A 12,863-nucleotide genomic window follows, 5' to 3' on the forward strand; every position below is an offset into this window, starting at 1 on the left:
TTTAATAGAAATAAGTTCTATTAAAAATTGAAATTACACATCCATTTTATTTATGTTCTAAAATACAGTAAAAACATAAATTCAATAACCCAACAAAAATCTCAACAATCCAGACCTAACTAATGGCAACTAACTCAGGTTTTCAAACTATAAGTCTGTTTAACCTACTTCTAAAAATCTGCCAATCACAGCCAATTTTGAAACCTTTTCAGTAATGGAAATGTACTCATAAAAGTATGCTTGTTCTCGTATTTTGCTTCAAAAACTTTTCTGTCACAGATATTTAAAGAGTAATCAACAGCATACACAGATCAGATTAGTAAGATTTTGCTCAACAAAGACACATTACTTCTCTAGTTTCTCTTGGTAGCTGTAGTCAAAGAAGGCTATGATTAGCCCTTTTAAAAATTCTATAATCATACATATTTTATCATCAAGATCCTGGAATAAGTTCTATTTGATACCAAGAAAGTACAAAGGACATTCATATAAAGTCCCTGAAATGTGTATGGGCCCTTATGACATCTCAGAAATGATGATTAAAATGACACTGTTTTTGTCCCTCTATTAGAATTCTAAGATCAAGAAACAATCCAGTTTCCACAATTGTCACGCTGAAAATCTACTTATGATATTACTGAAAGAGATGTATGAGAAATATATACTGATACTTAAATGTTTAAGTTTATTTTTATATCTGAAAGCCTAATGATACTCCGGTATGAAAGTGCCCTTGCTTTAAAGAATCTCCAAGATGCAAAAAAGACATTGAAGAATTTGAAGTCACATGAATCCTGCACACCAATAAACAGTGAATTCATAATCTCTCAAAGTTACATTTAAACTCACTCCCCTGGAGTGTTAAGACCTGTAAGTCAAGAAAAGTTTTGGGCCCAATCTTCCATAATATGAAGTAGTGAAGAAAGGAGTTTCTTGCCCCTGAAAGGTAAAGGGCAACCAAGATCTTTTGAGAAGTGACATGCTGAGCGTCGCAGCTGCAGATGATCCTACACAGTGGTATTTGGATGACCTTTGAATGGAAAGACACCTCAGCCAGCAACATCAGCATGGCTCCCACCGCGGCGCAGTGCAGCTGGAGAGGAGAGGCTAAACACAGAGGTAACAGGGGTGACACCGGACAGGTGCAGGAAGGAAGAGTGAAGGGTCTAAGACACCCCAACCTATGCGATTAGCAGGATGTTAACAGAAATGGAAAAAGCATTTGAACTAGGTTTGGAAGGAAGAGGAATTGTACTTCACAAAAGATTTTTTTTTCACTTCCTATTTAAAAGAAAAGTTTACAGGTATAGTAAGGAAAAATCACTCAACTTCCAGAGAAAGTCAGGCAGTGCTAGGTGATCAGGCTGACGTGCGAACCTCAGGATGGAGGAGGCAGCAGACGCTGGTGCTGAGAGGCCAGCACTGGGCTGACTCCTGGCTTTAAAACCTACAGTGTCATGTACAAGTTGTGAGAGGCAATTATTTCACTGAATCATGGAAATGGCATGTCATCTGCCTGAGAGAACTGCTTAGAGCACTGAATGAGAATAAGCATTTGTTTAGTTTCAATTAAAGAACTCCTCGCACCTAAGAGATATTCAACAAGTGACTCCCCACTCCCTAATATGTAATGAGCCATCAGTTCAATTCTCTCAACTAACATGTACTGCACATCTATTATGGGCCAGACAGGGATAGAAACACTCACAAATCCACAGTGCTGGAGGCAGGGTTGGAGGTTGTGGCAAATTACCCTAAATCCCTTTAAATTTTTATTGAGCCCTCATGTGCTGATTGCTATCTTATTTAAGCTCCCCCCAAACCCTATGAAGTAAGCGGTAACTTACCAAACATTCTGACATATTCGAATGGGCTTCTCCAAGTTACACAAATGCCACCTTGCCCTTCCTCAGACAGCCCCTGCTGAAAATCCCTCAGTAAAAGTAAACCGAGTAAGTGATGACACAGTTAGGATGGTCAAGCATTGTAAGGCAAGGAAGACGGAGACAATCAGTATGGGGGGCTCTCTCATCACTTATAAGACATCCCAAACTGCAAATGGGCTTTATAAGACCCAACAGTACACACACCTCAACACCTGGTTCTACAACCAACTCTTAGATTTACAAATATACAATACATGCCTAAGGCTGTAAGGCACCTCTCAGGACAGTGACATCAGTCATAAGACTACCTCCATGGCTGCATAACGCAGCATAATAAAAATCTGTTCATGGTTTCATTTTTCAAAACACCCTACATTTATAATGCATTTGTCTTGAGTTTGTACAGCTTACAGAGGCAGGGACAGGGTCAAGTACAAACAGCAATTAAGTTATTAATATACACGTAATGATGACATTAAAGGGCCTCAAAATAAGAAGCTGACAATAGTTTCCCCAGGATGGAAGAAAAAAAGCTTATCCTTGCATTCAGACCACGGATCACGTTACAATTCAAATGGCAATGGTGGCAACATCTGCGAACTGATGTTTTTGGAGCAATGAACCAGAAAAATCACAGATACAGCAACATGTTCTTTACATTTAAACTTGTCAGTGTATTTGTACCCAGTCTCTTCTCTCACACACATCTCCAACCCTTTCTCATTCTACTCCTATTATTCATAATATACATCACATCCAGATTTACTCGCTACTAATGAGCATAGGCTTGTAATTCTACCAGCTCCAAAGTCACTTGTTCATGGCTGGCAAACATAACCATTGGGGCTTGATTTCCAAGTCCTGCACACTTCATATCTGCTAGTCGAAGAGAAGTTAGTCAACCTCCCAAGGAATGAAATCAGTTTCATATTTCCTAATGGTATCTCCATGTTCAGAAGATACATCCTCATCAAGTACACACCCTCATCAAGTATTCAAAAAAGAACAATTCTAATTAGGTGGGAAAGTTTATCAGAAGTGTACTAGTTAATAAAACTGCCATACCTCAAATTAAAAGAAACGAATGCTATCCTTTATGGTAAAGGAAGATTAATGAACTGGCTGTGATAAAAGGTATATTACCCAAAATTTTAAAACAAGAAGTGAAAGATTTTACCAAAAGACAGTCAGGCAACAGTACTGCCTATGGTTTAACAAAGATGATACTGTGAATCTTAAAACTAGTTAAAATTTGATAATGGTGCAATAAGCCAGACACAACAGATCACAGGTACAATTCCATTCACATGAAATATTCAGAATAGGTACATTCATACACACAGAAAGTAGCTTGGTGGTTGCCAAAAGCTGGGAAAAGGGGAGTGTTAAACAATTGCTTGAAAAGTATGATTTCCTTTGGAGGCGATGAGACTGTTTGGAACCTTGAGGTAGTAAGCTGCACAGCACTGTGAATGTACCAAATGCCACCAAACTGTTCACTTTCAAATGGTTAATTTCATGTCATATGGATTTCACCTCAATTTTTAAAAATACAATTTTTTTAAAGATTTGATTATGGATCAAAGGACTTTAACACGGAGATCTTACTTGGCCAGATCATGGGTACAGTGAAGGCCACACTCGTGGTGGGCTGTGAAAACCAGGTTTCAATTCAAGTTATATTTTAAATATAAAAGTCTGGCCAATTCTTAAATTGCTTAACCCACATAGTCCATAAATCAGCAACTTAAATGTGTACTGCTTTATATGTATAAAACTAATCTTTCATCTCTTTACACACAAAACAACAATATGCAAAAGTCATCCTACTTAAATTTCTTAGTCCTGTTGGCTAAATGGTGTTCATTATTAATGAATAAAAACTTCAGTGCTGTCGCAAAAGTCACAAGTGTCTTACGCTACCTTGAAGTGAGAAACATTGTGACAAAATTCTGTCCAATACAAGCTTCTGCAATGATGGAAATGTTCTGTTTCTGTGCTGTGATATGACTGTCACTTAGCCACGTTGTGGCTATTAAGCACTTGAAAGGTGGCTATGACCAAGAAACTGAATTTTTAATTGAAACATTTAGTTTTAATTAATTTAAAGAGCCATAAGTGCACAGTTCTAGATCCTCTTAAGGAATCTCCTCAATTGTAGTACAAATCTTTCCACTTTTATCCCACCCCCCACCCACCCCATTACCCAGCTTATGATGGCTCTTCTGAGCTCCTCTAGGGTAGGACCCTTCTTGCAGCTGTAAGCACACCCACACACAGATCTCAGTTTTCGTTCCCTAAGACATTAGAAACTTCCAGAATGAGTGTGGTTTTCTGAAATACAGAGCCTTTTCCCATCTCCTGTAAAGTCTCCACAGGCTGAAACGGTGTACGTACCGAGTAAGTATGTAATTCACTGTGCCTGGACTGCAGCCGTTTCTTTTGGTTTTCAGAGGTCACTAGTTCCTTAGAGTCTTATCACTTCAGTTTTCTCACCATCTGTAGCAGTCCACCTATATATTTACTGCATTTCCATCAGGGTTCGATAGACTAAAAACAACTTTGTATGTGTCAGTTTTCCAAGAAGGGGTTAGAGAAACAATACTGAAGAGATGCTGAAGTACAATTTGCATAAGAAACTAAAAATTCTCTAGCACCCAGATGACCATACACTCCCAACCAAATCCGCCTGCCTGAGGTATTTTTCTCCCACAGACAATACTGAAAACCAGTAAAGGCAGACATCACAACCAAACGCCCACACAACACATGAAATGTCCATGGTTTTGCCTTAACTACCTATGCTCTCAAAATAAAAAGGTACAATGCTATAGCGGTGAACAGAACTGTTTCAAATTATCTCACATTATTTCCTAAAATGTAGGAAGAAGTGATTTCAAAGTAGAGCATTGCCTACTTATCACAACGTCACCCTGCTACTACTGAGACAGAACAGGGAGGCGGTGCCATAGGCCACAATCTCACGGACTCAGTTGCTGAAAAAGTGTCTCAGCCAAAAAGACCTTTTCATAGCAAATCACAGGGAGAAGACTAGCTGAGTTATTATTACTAGAATAAACTTTGAAATCAGACGTAGAGTCTAACCCTGGCTCCTCCACTTACTAGGAGATGTCACCTCATTTATTTAGCTTTTCTGAGCCTTAATTTTCTTATCTATAAAAGGGCTCAACATAACCTCAAAAGATTGTTGTGAAGATAAAAGCATATGAAGCAAGTAACTGCTCAATAAGTTTACCATTACAAGCTTTTCAAAGCCCCATATTAACAAAACTTTTGAAGAATAAACACAAGAAAGGCAAATTCTAGGGCCTCTCTCAGGAAATCCATGCTGGTTGGTGGTCAAGATGTTAGCCCCAGGGATGCCCTTCTCCCCGGTCAACAGCACGGTGTAATTGAAAGGGCACTAAGCTAGCAGTTGGCAAACAGATTCCAGACTCCACTGTTGCTGAATTGGAGTCACTATCTGTAGGCTTCAGTTTCTTTATCTGATAAGACTGTACTACTGCCAGGGTCACTTCCAGCCCTAACATTCTACGAACTATTCATTCACTAAAAGCAATGACACACATCCACCTGAGTGGGCTTTCTGTAGAGTAACTAAGATCCACTATGTTTTTCAAACAACCCTAAAACAGGTTTATTTATAATGTATATCCTATTTACTTCAAAAAAAATTGTAGGTGAACTTAAAATACTTTGCAGACAGCCCCATTAAGGTACAAAGGGAACAGAAATACACTTACCTTGCAACCAAAACCAACCATCCAAAGGAACTGGACACACCACTGAGTAGTACAGTGGCCCACTGTGGTTCTACAGAAACGGTCAACCCAGAGATTGCCCCAACAACATTCTAAGGCATGCACTTTCTGCTTTGTTCAAGGTCAGTGGCTTACAATTACCTGTTTGGAATGTGGTTTGGATTGGGTGTAACCACTCTTAGGTTAGGCTGGTGAAAGATGCTCAAAAAATCCTTACTGTTTCTCTCACCTAGTAAGCAGAATTATGATGGGGAACTGGCTCAACTTGGAGTACTGTGACAACTAGATTTCCTAAAACAAAGTCACTTAGGAAAAAAATACCCTAGCCTGCTTTGTTAAACTCTACTGAAAACAAGGACACTACTTTTAAGAAGCTTTGGTATGAATCAACAAATGACAGCTTTTTAAGCGTCCTTAGGATGTCAGAATAACCAAGAACTTCCAAATAGTGGCCATATTCTTGCTTCCCAGTTAATTTAAGAACTGTGAATATAATGATGAAATTCTAAATTAACATGCCCAATAGATACACCAGCCGTAATGGCAGTAACTCACAAGCTGCGTAAAAAGGTAACTGATGCTCTACTCTAGCAATTTCCTAGCAAGCTGAAATAAAATACCGAAACACAAGAAATGTAAATTTTATGTGAATTATATCTGAACTTAAAAGACACTTATGGTATTAACAAAGAACAGGTACCAGAAAATGTATCTCTAGGCTTACGATTAGTATAACAAGACTGAAATGATTTACACAAGGGCACCTATGAACAACTCCTCTGCTCAGCTTTGAAACCCTCTCAACCACGTTATGTCTTCCATTAGAGTAAACTGGGGGTCTGACTTCTTTCTAGACTCCAGGACTACGATTAATTCATCTTGTGGTGTCACTTCAAGTGCCCAGCACAGTATCCTGCATTCTGTAAACACGTGAATGTTTGTTCATTAATTGCTATACATCATTCTGAGCAGAAACCAGACTTACATCTCAAAAACTTCCATTCTAATACTGCTAACTCACCACAAAAGACTATCGAATCCTTTTCATTCCTTTCTCTTCGACTAGAAAAACAGTAATATTTTAACACTTTAAGACATTTCCTCCCCAGCAAACAAAAACAAAACAAGACTTAAAACTTGTCATCTACTCTACTTCCCTAACTCGCCCTGAGAAATTTTAATCGCTATCTTTTCTTGCAGTACAATTCCAGAGAAGGTGAAAAACAAGGGACAGAAGAAAGCCATGTACAAAAGCTGCAGTAAATAAAAGCTGCTCCAAAGAGGGCCTATTCTCAATCAAAATTTCTTACCAGTTCAAATAGCTGCTCACAAGGAAAGCACTGGTTCATGTAATGCCTTCGCTTACTCCCTAAATCCTCACGCTGGAGCCATTGCAAGCATGTAAAATCAGGAAATAAGAGCCCAAATCTAATAATTGGTTAAGTCAAGGTAAGAAATAACTAGCTAGAAAACGAGGCAGGAAAAGAAATAACACTCCTGGAACAGTATTTTCCCCTCACCTTCTCTGCCTACTTTACTTACTGTCCCACTGAAGACTTTGTTACTGCAGGGATTTCAGTCTCATGGGAAAAGGAAAATCCAGTCAAGAACCTCACCTATCTTCTGTCTAAACTTATCTCTCAGTCAACAGGTATCACTTAAAATCATAATAAAGCCTAAGAGGCCTTCTGAACAAAGCAATTATGTAAGATTCTGCACTCTACTCTGGTGACCCTGAAGAGGTCACTTTTGAGACTACTCAGTGATTAACAAGCAACCACCACGTAGTAGTGACGGTTGCATTAACTTTGTGAATATACTAAAAACCACTACAGTGAATTCTGTGATATGTGAATTATATCTCTGTCACTAAAAAAAAGAACATTCCTTCCCCATTAAAAGACACCCATCAAAAACCAAGTACTATGAAACAGAACATTTCTCTTTAAAATTCAGGTTCCATAATACAATGTGCTATGTTTTGGAGATAGTTCCTCCTCTGAGGACCGCTGGTTTTATTTTTATTCTATATTCATTTTTTACTGGCAGAGTTCTGAGAGATGCTAAGGGTGCGGTGGTGGAAAGGACACCACACCATTACTACAGAAGCCTGGATGCTCTACAAGTCCAAGTGCTATGCTCTGAAATGTTTGTGTCCCCCCCAAAATTCATATGTTGAAATTCTAATGCCTCACGTATTGGACTTAGGTGGGGTTTTTTTGGAGGACATAAGTCCTAACGGCAGAGCCCTCAAGAATGCATTTTACAAACAGCTCCTTTATAAAAGAGGCCCCAGGGAGCTCCCTTGCCCCTTCCACCATGTGAGAACAAGAAGTCAGCAATCTGATCTGAGAGAGGGAAGGAGGCCCTCATCTGACCAGGGTGGCACCCTGATCGCGGTCTTCCAGCCTCCTGAGCTGTGAGGGATAAAAATTTTGTTTACAAGCTACCTAGTCTGTGGTACTGTACTACACAGCAGCCCAAATGGACTAAGACACCAAGTAATCCTGAATTAAATCGCTAAACTTACTTCTCATTCAACAATAAAAAAGAATGAACTGTGTGCAAATTGAAACTCAAAATAAGTAAAATATGTACATTCTAGCATAGAAAATGTTTGTTCTCTTACACACAACCCTTGTCTTCCACATTTTCATTCATTTCAGGACTTCTACTTTAAAGAGCATCACGTAGTCAATTTACTTGGATCTGTAGAGAACTGAACTTAAATGAATTACACTTGGTTACACTTAATTTGTATTCTACTTAATCATTCCGTTGGAAACCTGTATTACTTTTTCTGAGAGCTAAGATCAACACGGAATCCCAAGTTTTGACTTGGGATGGCTGGAAACAGGCATAACCACCCAGCAGCCTTCTGACACTGTGCAAAAACATTTATGGCAACTGGCTGCTCAAGGAACCACCAGAAAAACCCAACTAGCCTGTTTTCAGGAGAAATGACAGATATTCATCCTAGACAGGAACAGTTAGGAAGTCATTCAGTGTTCTACCTCTAGACTTCCTCCTTCAAGAGCTCTTCCTCCTATCTAGTTTAAAAACAGGGACCCACAACAAATCTCAACAAGGGCTTAACAACCAAAGAAAAGATGCTCCCCTTCTGTTTATTTCCTCACTATAAAAAAACTTGCAACTTTTATGGCTCCCCCTTTGTAAATTTCTAAGGGCAAGTTCCAATTTTTTTCTTTGCTTCTTCCAGGCATAGTTCTCTGCTATGATGGTGGTACTTTATGGACCTCTATGGGTTCAAACATGCAATCCAACAGTCCCACATCTCTCTGGACCTCAATTTAGAAACCATTCTTTTCCAATAGACAACCCTAAGGAGGACACTTTTAAAAATATGAACTGGCATTTTGTAGAAGCAGTTGACAAAGTCAGTAACACCAAAACAGTTTGATATAACTGAAAAAAACTGACCACCAAGTAACAAAGAAAGTACTTCTCTTATAACCGCTTCCTTAGATATTTTTACATCTCCACTTCTAACAGTGTCACAGAGAAAAGGATTAAGAATAAACCAGCAAGTTGGCAAATGCCAGTAAGAGGAAAGACAGCTCTTCTACCTAACAGTCACCCAACCTACCTACCTAGTCACCCAACAATGTCTACTCCAGATCACTGCTCTGAGGATGGCTGTCCCTTCCTGACTCACTGGCTGATGGATGGACAAGCTGGAAATGGAGTTCCAAGTCTAGCCAGAGTGGTGCTGGTGGCTCCAGAGTGAGGAGGGACGGCCAAAAAAGAAACAAGAAAATGGCTGGATAAAAGGAATCTGCATGATAAGGTATGGGGAACCGGGCACTTTTAGGGGCTGGTAAGTGAACTTTATTTAAGTAGGCCAAACTGCTTGATCTAAGCAAAGAAATAAATACTAAGTTTCCTTGTTAAAAGGCAAAACATCAAGAAAATCAAACAACCAAATTCAAACTGTGCTCATATATGTACTTACTTCACAGAAGTACTTCTCCAAGCTCTCTGCCTCTAATACAGAAACTGTGGCAAGTTTCTGAAGAAGCTAAACTCCCAGAGACTTTTATGATGTCCATTTATCTAGGAAATACAACGTGGAACTTCAAAGAGAAATCAACAATCGATTCTCACAAATTGCCAAGAACATCTGTGATATGGTTCTCCAATACCCTGGCTCACGAAGGTACATTCCTTTCTCTCTTTAAGCCAATATTGACAGTTCGTAAAATAAGCACTTTTTCATACAGGGGAGAATAGTTAACTTCACACATCTGACATTCCCACAAGATCAGTACCCGAAAGCATGTCATCCTATCACTTAAGCAGCCCCGAAATACAGAAAGCTTTTTAAAGACCAAACCTGACTTGAAAACACACAAAACAGTCTACTAGCTATGGTCAGAACGGCACGTGACAACTAGTAAGCTATAATACCAAGTATCTGAACAGGCTAATTACTGACACGTGAACATAAAGAGTGACTTACAATACCACACAGCCTGAATAAGCTATCCGATTTTGACGAAATTAAAATTCTAAACGTGTCACTAAGAAGACAAGCACCACTTAAGAAAAAGAGAACACAAATCAATGTAGTTTCCTATACACATTACGGGAGGACCTCTTACTTTTGACACTGTTAACTTTACAAGCTTACACAATGCTTTACAAAACTGAAAGACCTCTGAAGTGATGGCCAACAGTTTCTGCGGGATCCCAAGACTACAATGCATCTTGGGATTCCTGCAGGACACTTCGGTGCCAGATATCCAAAACGTTAATTACAGTTTCAATAATAGAAATTGGAGCAAGAAACGCTCTCTCACCTAGGCATAAGGTGAAGGAAAAGTCGGGCGCTCGTCCTCCCAGCTCCTTGAGTCTGGCTCGCTCAACGCCCACCCACCTCCTGGTTCCAGTTGTCCCACGTCTGGGCCTCATGGTACTGATGGCCGCGGGCCCTCTCCGTCCCATACGGTTTTCAGTTCTAGTAGGTAGCTGCGGCCCCCGGGGAAGGGACGGGCTCTAGATCCCTCCCATGTCGCCGACACGCAGCTACCGCTCCTCCAGGCCCTCCGCCGCGCCCGGGCCGCCCCACACAGGGCTGCCCGCGCCCGGCGCCGCTGTCAGCGCCCCACGTGCCGCCGGGCCCCGAGGCCGCGCGTACCCCGCCCTGCGAGGCGAACCGCAGACGTGTCCCCACACCCCACCAAGGTGGGCTCCGGCCTCCCGCTCGGCTGCTTCCGCGTCCCGGCCCCTTTGCCCGAAGGGCCTCCCGCGCCACTGCAGGCTCCGTGGTGGTTGGCGCCGGCGCCGGCGCCGGTTGGGCCGGGCCACGCAGGAAGGACGGCACGAACTCGGCGGCGTGGACGTTGGGCACAAAGGGTTTGGCATTGACGTTGAGCTGCCGGCTGAAGGCCGCGCTGAGGTGCTCACGCTGGGCCTCGGCGGCCCCCGCCGCCAAGGGGCCGCCTTCGCCGCCGCACGGGCCCGACCCGGGGGCTTCCATGTCCGCCTGGTCCCAGCAGTCGGGCGCTGAGTCGCTGCTGCTCCCGCTGCTGCTGCCCCCGCCGCCGCCGCCGCCACTGCCCGGATCCATGATCGGGGGGACCGTGTGTGTGGTGAAGAGAGGGCGGGAAATGGAGGCGGGGGCGACGGGCCGGGGAGGAGCAGGCCGCGCTGACCCGGGGAAGTGGGAGACAGAAGGGCTGAGGGCTAGCGACAGAGTCCCCGGCGTCACCGCGGCAGCAGCTCCAGTCCCTACTTCGCACTCGCGACAAAGGCGGCGGCGGCGGCGGCGGCTCAACCCTCCTCGTGTGTGCGAGCCGATGTCCTTCCACCCAACCCAGGCACCTCTGACTGCCTCACCGGCCACCCCACTACCGCGCAGATTGACCCCTCGCCGCCTCCCGTACCTTCACCTCGGTAGTTCTCAGCCCCGTTCGTCCCCGCTTCCGGCTATGAAGCACGGCCAAAGACGGAACTACGCGTTCCGACAGAGCCCGCGCGTCCCCGCTGCGGTTTCCCGGGGGTCGATGGGAGTCGGAGTTCCGTGGCCCAGAGCAACCGGAAGAGGCTCCGGCTCCCGGCAGGCAGCGCGAAGAGGCGGGGACCTGGTCGCCCTCGCGGCCCCACCTGTCACCGGGTGGGGCAGCGGCAGGGGTGAGTCTTGGCGTGACTCCGTGCTGGGCCTCCGATCCAGAGCCTTTCAGCCCTCGGGGGCGGTCCACTCTGTCCTGTGAGTCACAGGATGAGGGAAAACCGACAGCAGTTCTACGGGGGGATAAAGCTTTCAACCCCTGGACATCTGTTGAAGAGACTGTCATTTCCGCATTGTATGTCCATGGCTCATTCATCATATATTGATTGACCATATATGTTTGGGTTAATGTCTGGAGTCTCTATTCTATTCCACTGGTCTGTGGCTCTGTTTTTGTGCCATTACCAAACTGTCTTGATTACTGTGGCTTTGTAGTAGAGCTTGAAGTTGGGGAGCGAGATCCCCCCCACTTAACTCTTCCTTCTCAGGATTGCTTTGGCTATTCGGGGTCTTTGGTGTTTCCATATGAATTTTTGAACTATTTGTTCCAGTTCGTTGAAGACATCTTAGCCATTTTTAAATGTACAATTGAGTGGTATTCAGTATATTCACGTTGTTGAGCAGTCATCACCACCATCCATCTCTGAATTCTCCATTTTTCCAAACTAAAACTCTATGCCCATTAAACCCTCACTCCCCAATCTTCCCTCCTGCCAGCCCCTGGCAACCACCATTCTACTTTCTGACTCTATGAATTTGATTACTTTAGGAACCTCATACAAGAAGAATCATACATTATTTATCTTTTTGGCACTGGCTTCTTTCACTTAGCGTAATATCCTCAAGATTGAACTACAAGACACACTGAAGCATGTTATCAGAATTTCCTTCCTTCTTAAGGTTAAACAGTATTCCATTGTACGGACAGACCGCATTTTGTGTTTACCCATTGCACATATTCTTTTATTTAATTCTCACCACAGCCACAAGAGTCAGGTATCTATACTGGACACATAGTATCTCCTGCTCAGATGACCTCAGTGCCCTTGTCCTGGGCCTTCAGCCACTTCCCCTACCTGGATCTGGGTCTGGCTCCCCTGATAATTTTCAGACCTGGATGAAACCCCACTATCACACATAGTTGCCAAAGTGGCAGCAGGAGGC

At 43.0% G+C, this 12,863-nt stretch overlaps 1 protein-coding gene across 6 annotated transcripts in view; it reads right to left on the reverse strand.

The window, feature by feature from the left end:
• The window catches only part of LOC130679121 (eukaryotic peptide chain release factor GTP-binding subunit ERF3A-like), a 165,390-nt gene extending 154,027 nt beyond the window's left edge, over window positions 1-11,363 (reverse strand). Inside the window, exons 1-3 of one of the 6 annotated variants that reach the window (XR_008992108.1) lie at window positions 6,690-11,110; window positions 6,513-6,588; window positions 37-5,897 (exon numbers count right to left, since the gene is read on the reverse strand). Coding sequence is in view for 3 of the 6 variants with exons in the window: in XM_057486960.1 (XP_057342943.1) it covers window positions 10,647-11,258 (612 nt within the window). In the remaining 3 variants the exon portion in view is untranslated. Of the gene's footprint in view, window positions 1-36; window positions 6,589-6,689 lie in introns of those variants that run through there. The other 5 variants (XM_057486960.1, XR_008992109.1, XR_008992110.1 and 2 more) reach the window with 5 other exon arrangements.
• Between the last annotated feature and the right edge of the window lie 1,500 nt (window positions 11,364-12,863).

Source organism: Manis pentadactyla, chromosome 10, assembly GCF_030020395.1.
Source record: "Manis pentadactyla isolate mManPen7 chromosome 10, mManPen7.hap1, whole genome shotgun sequence".
Lineage (NCBI taxonomy): Eukaryota > Metazoa > Chordata > Mammalia > Pholidota > Manidae > Manis > Manis pentadactyla.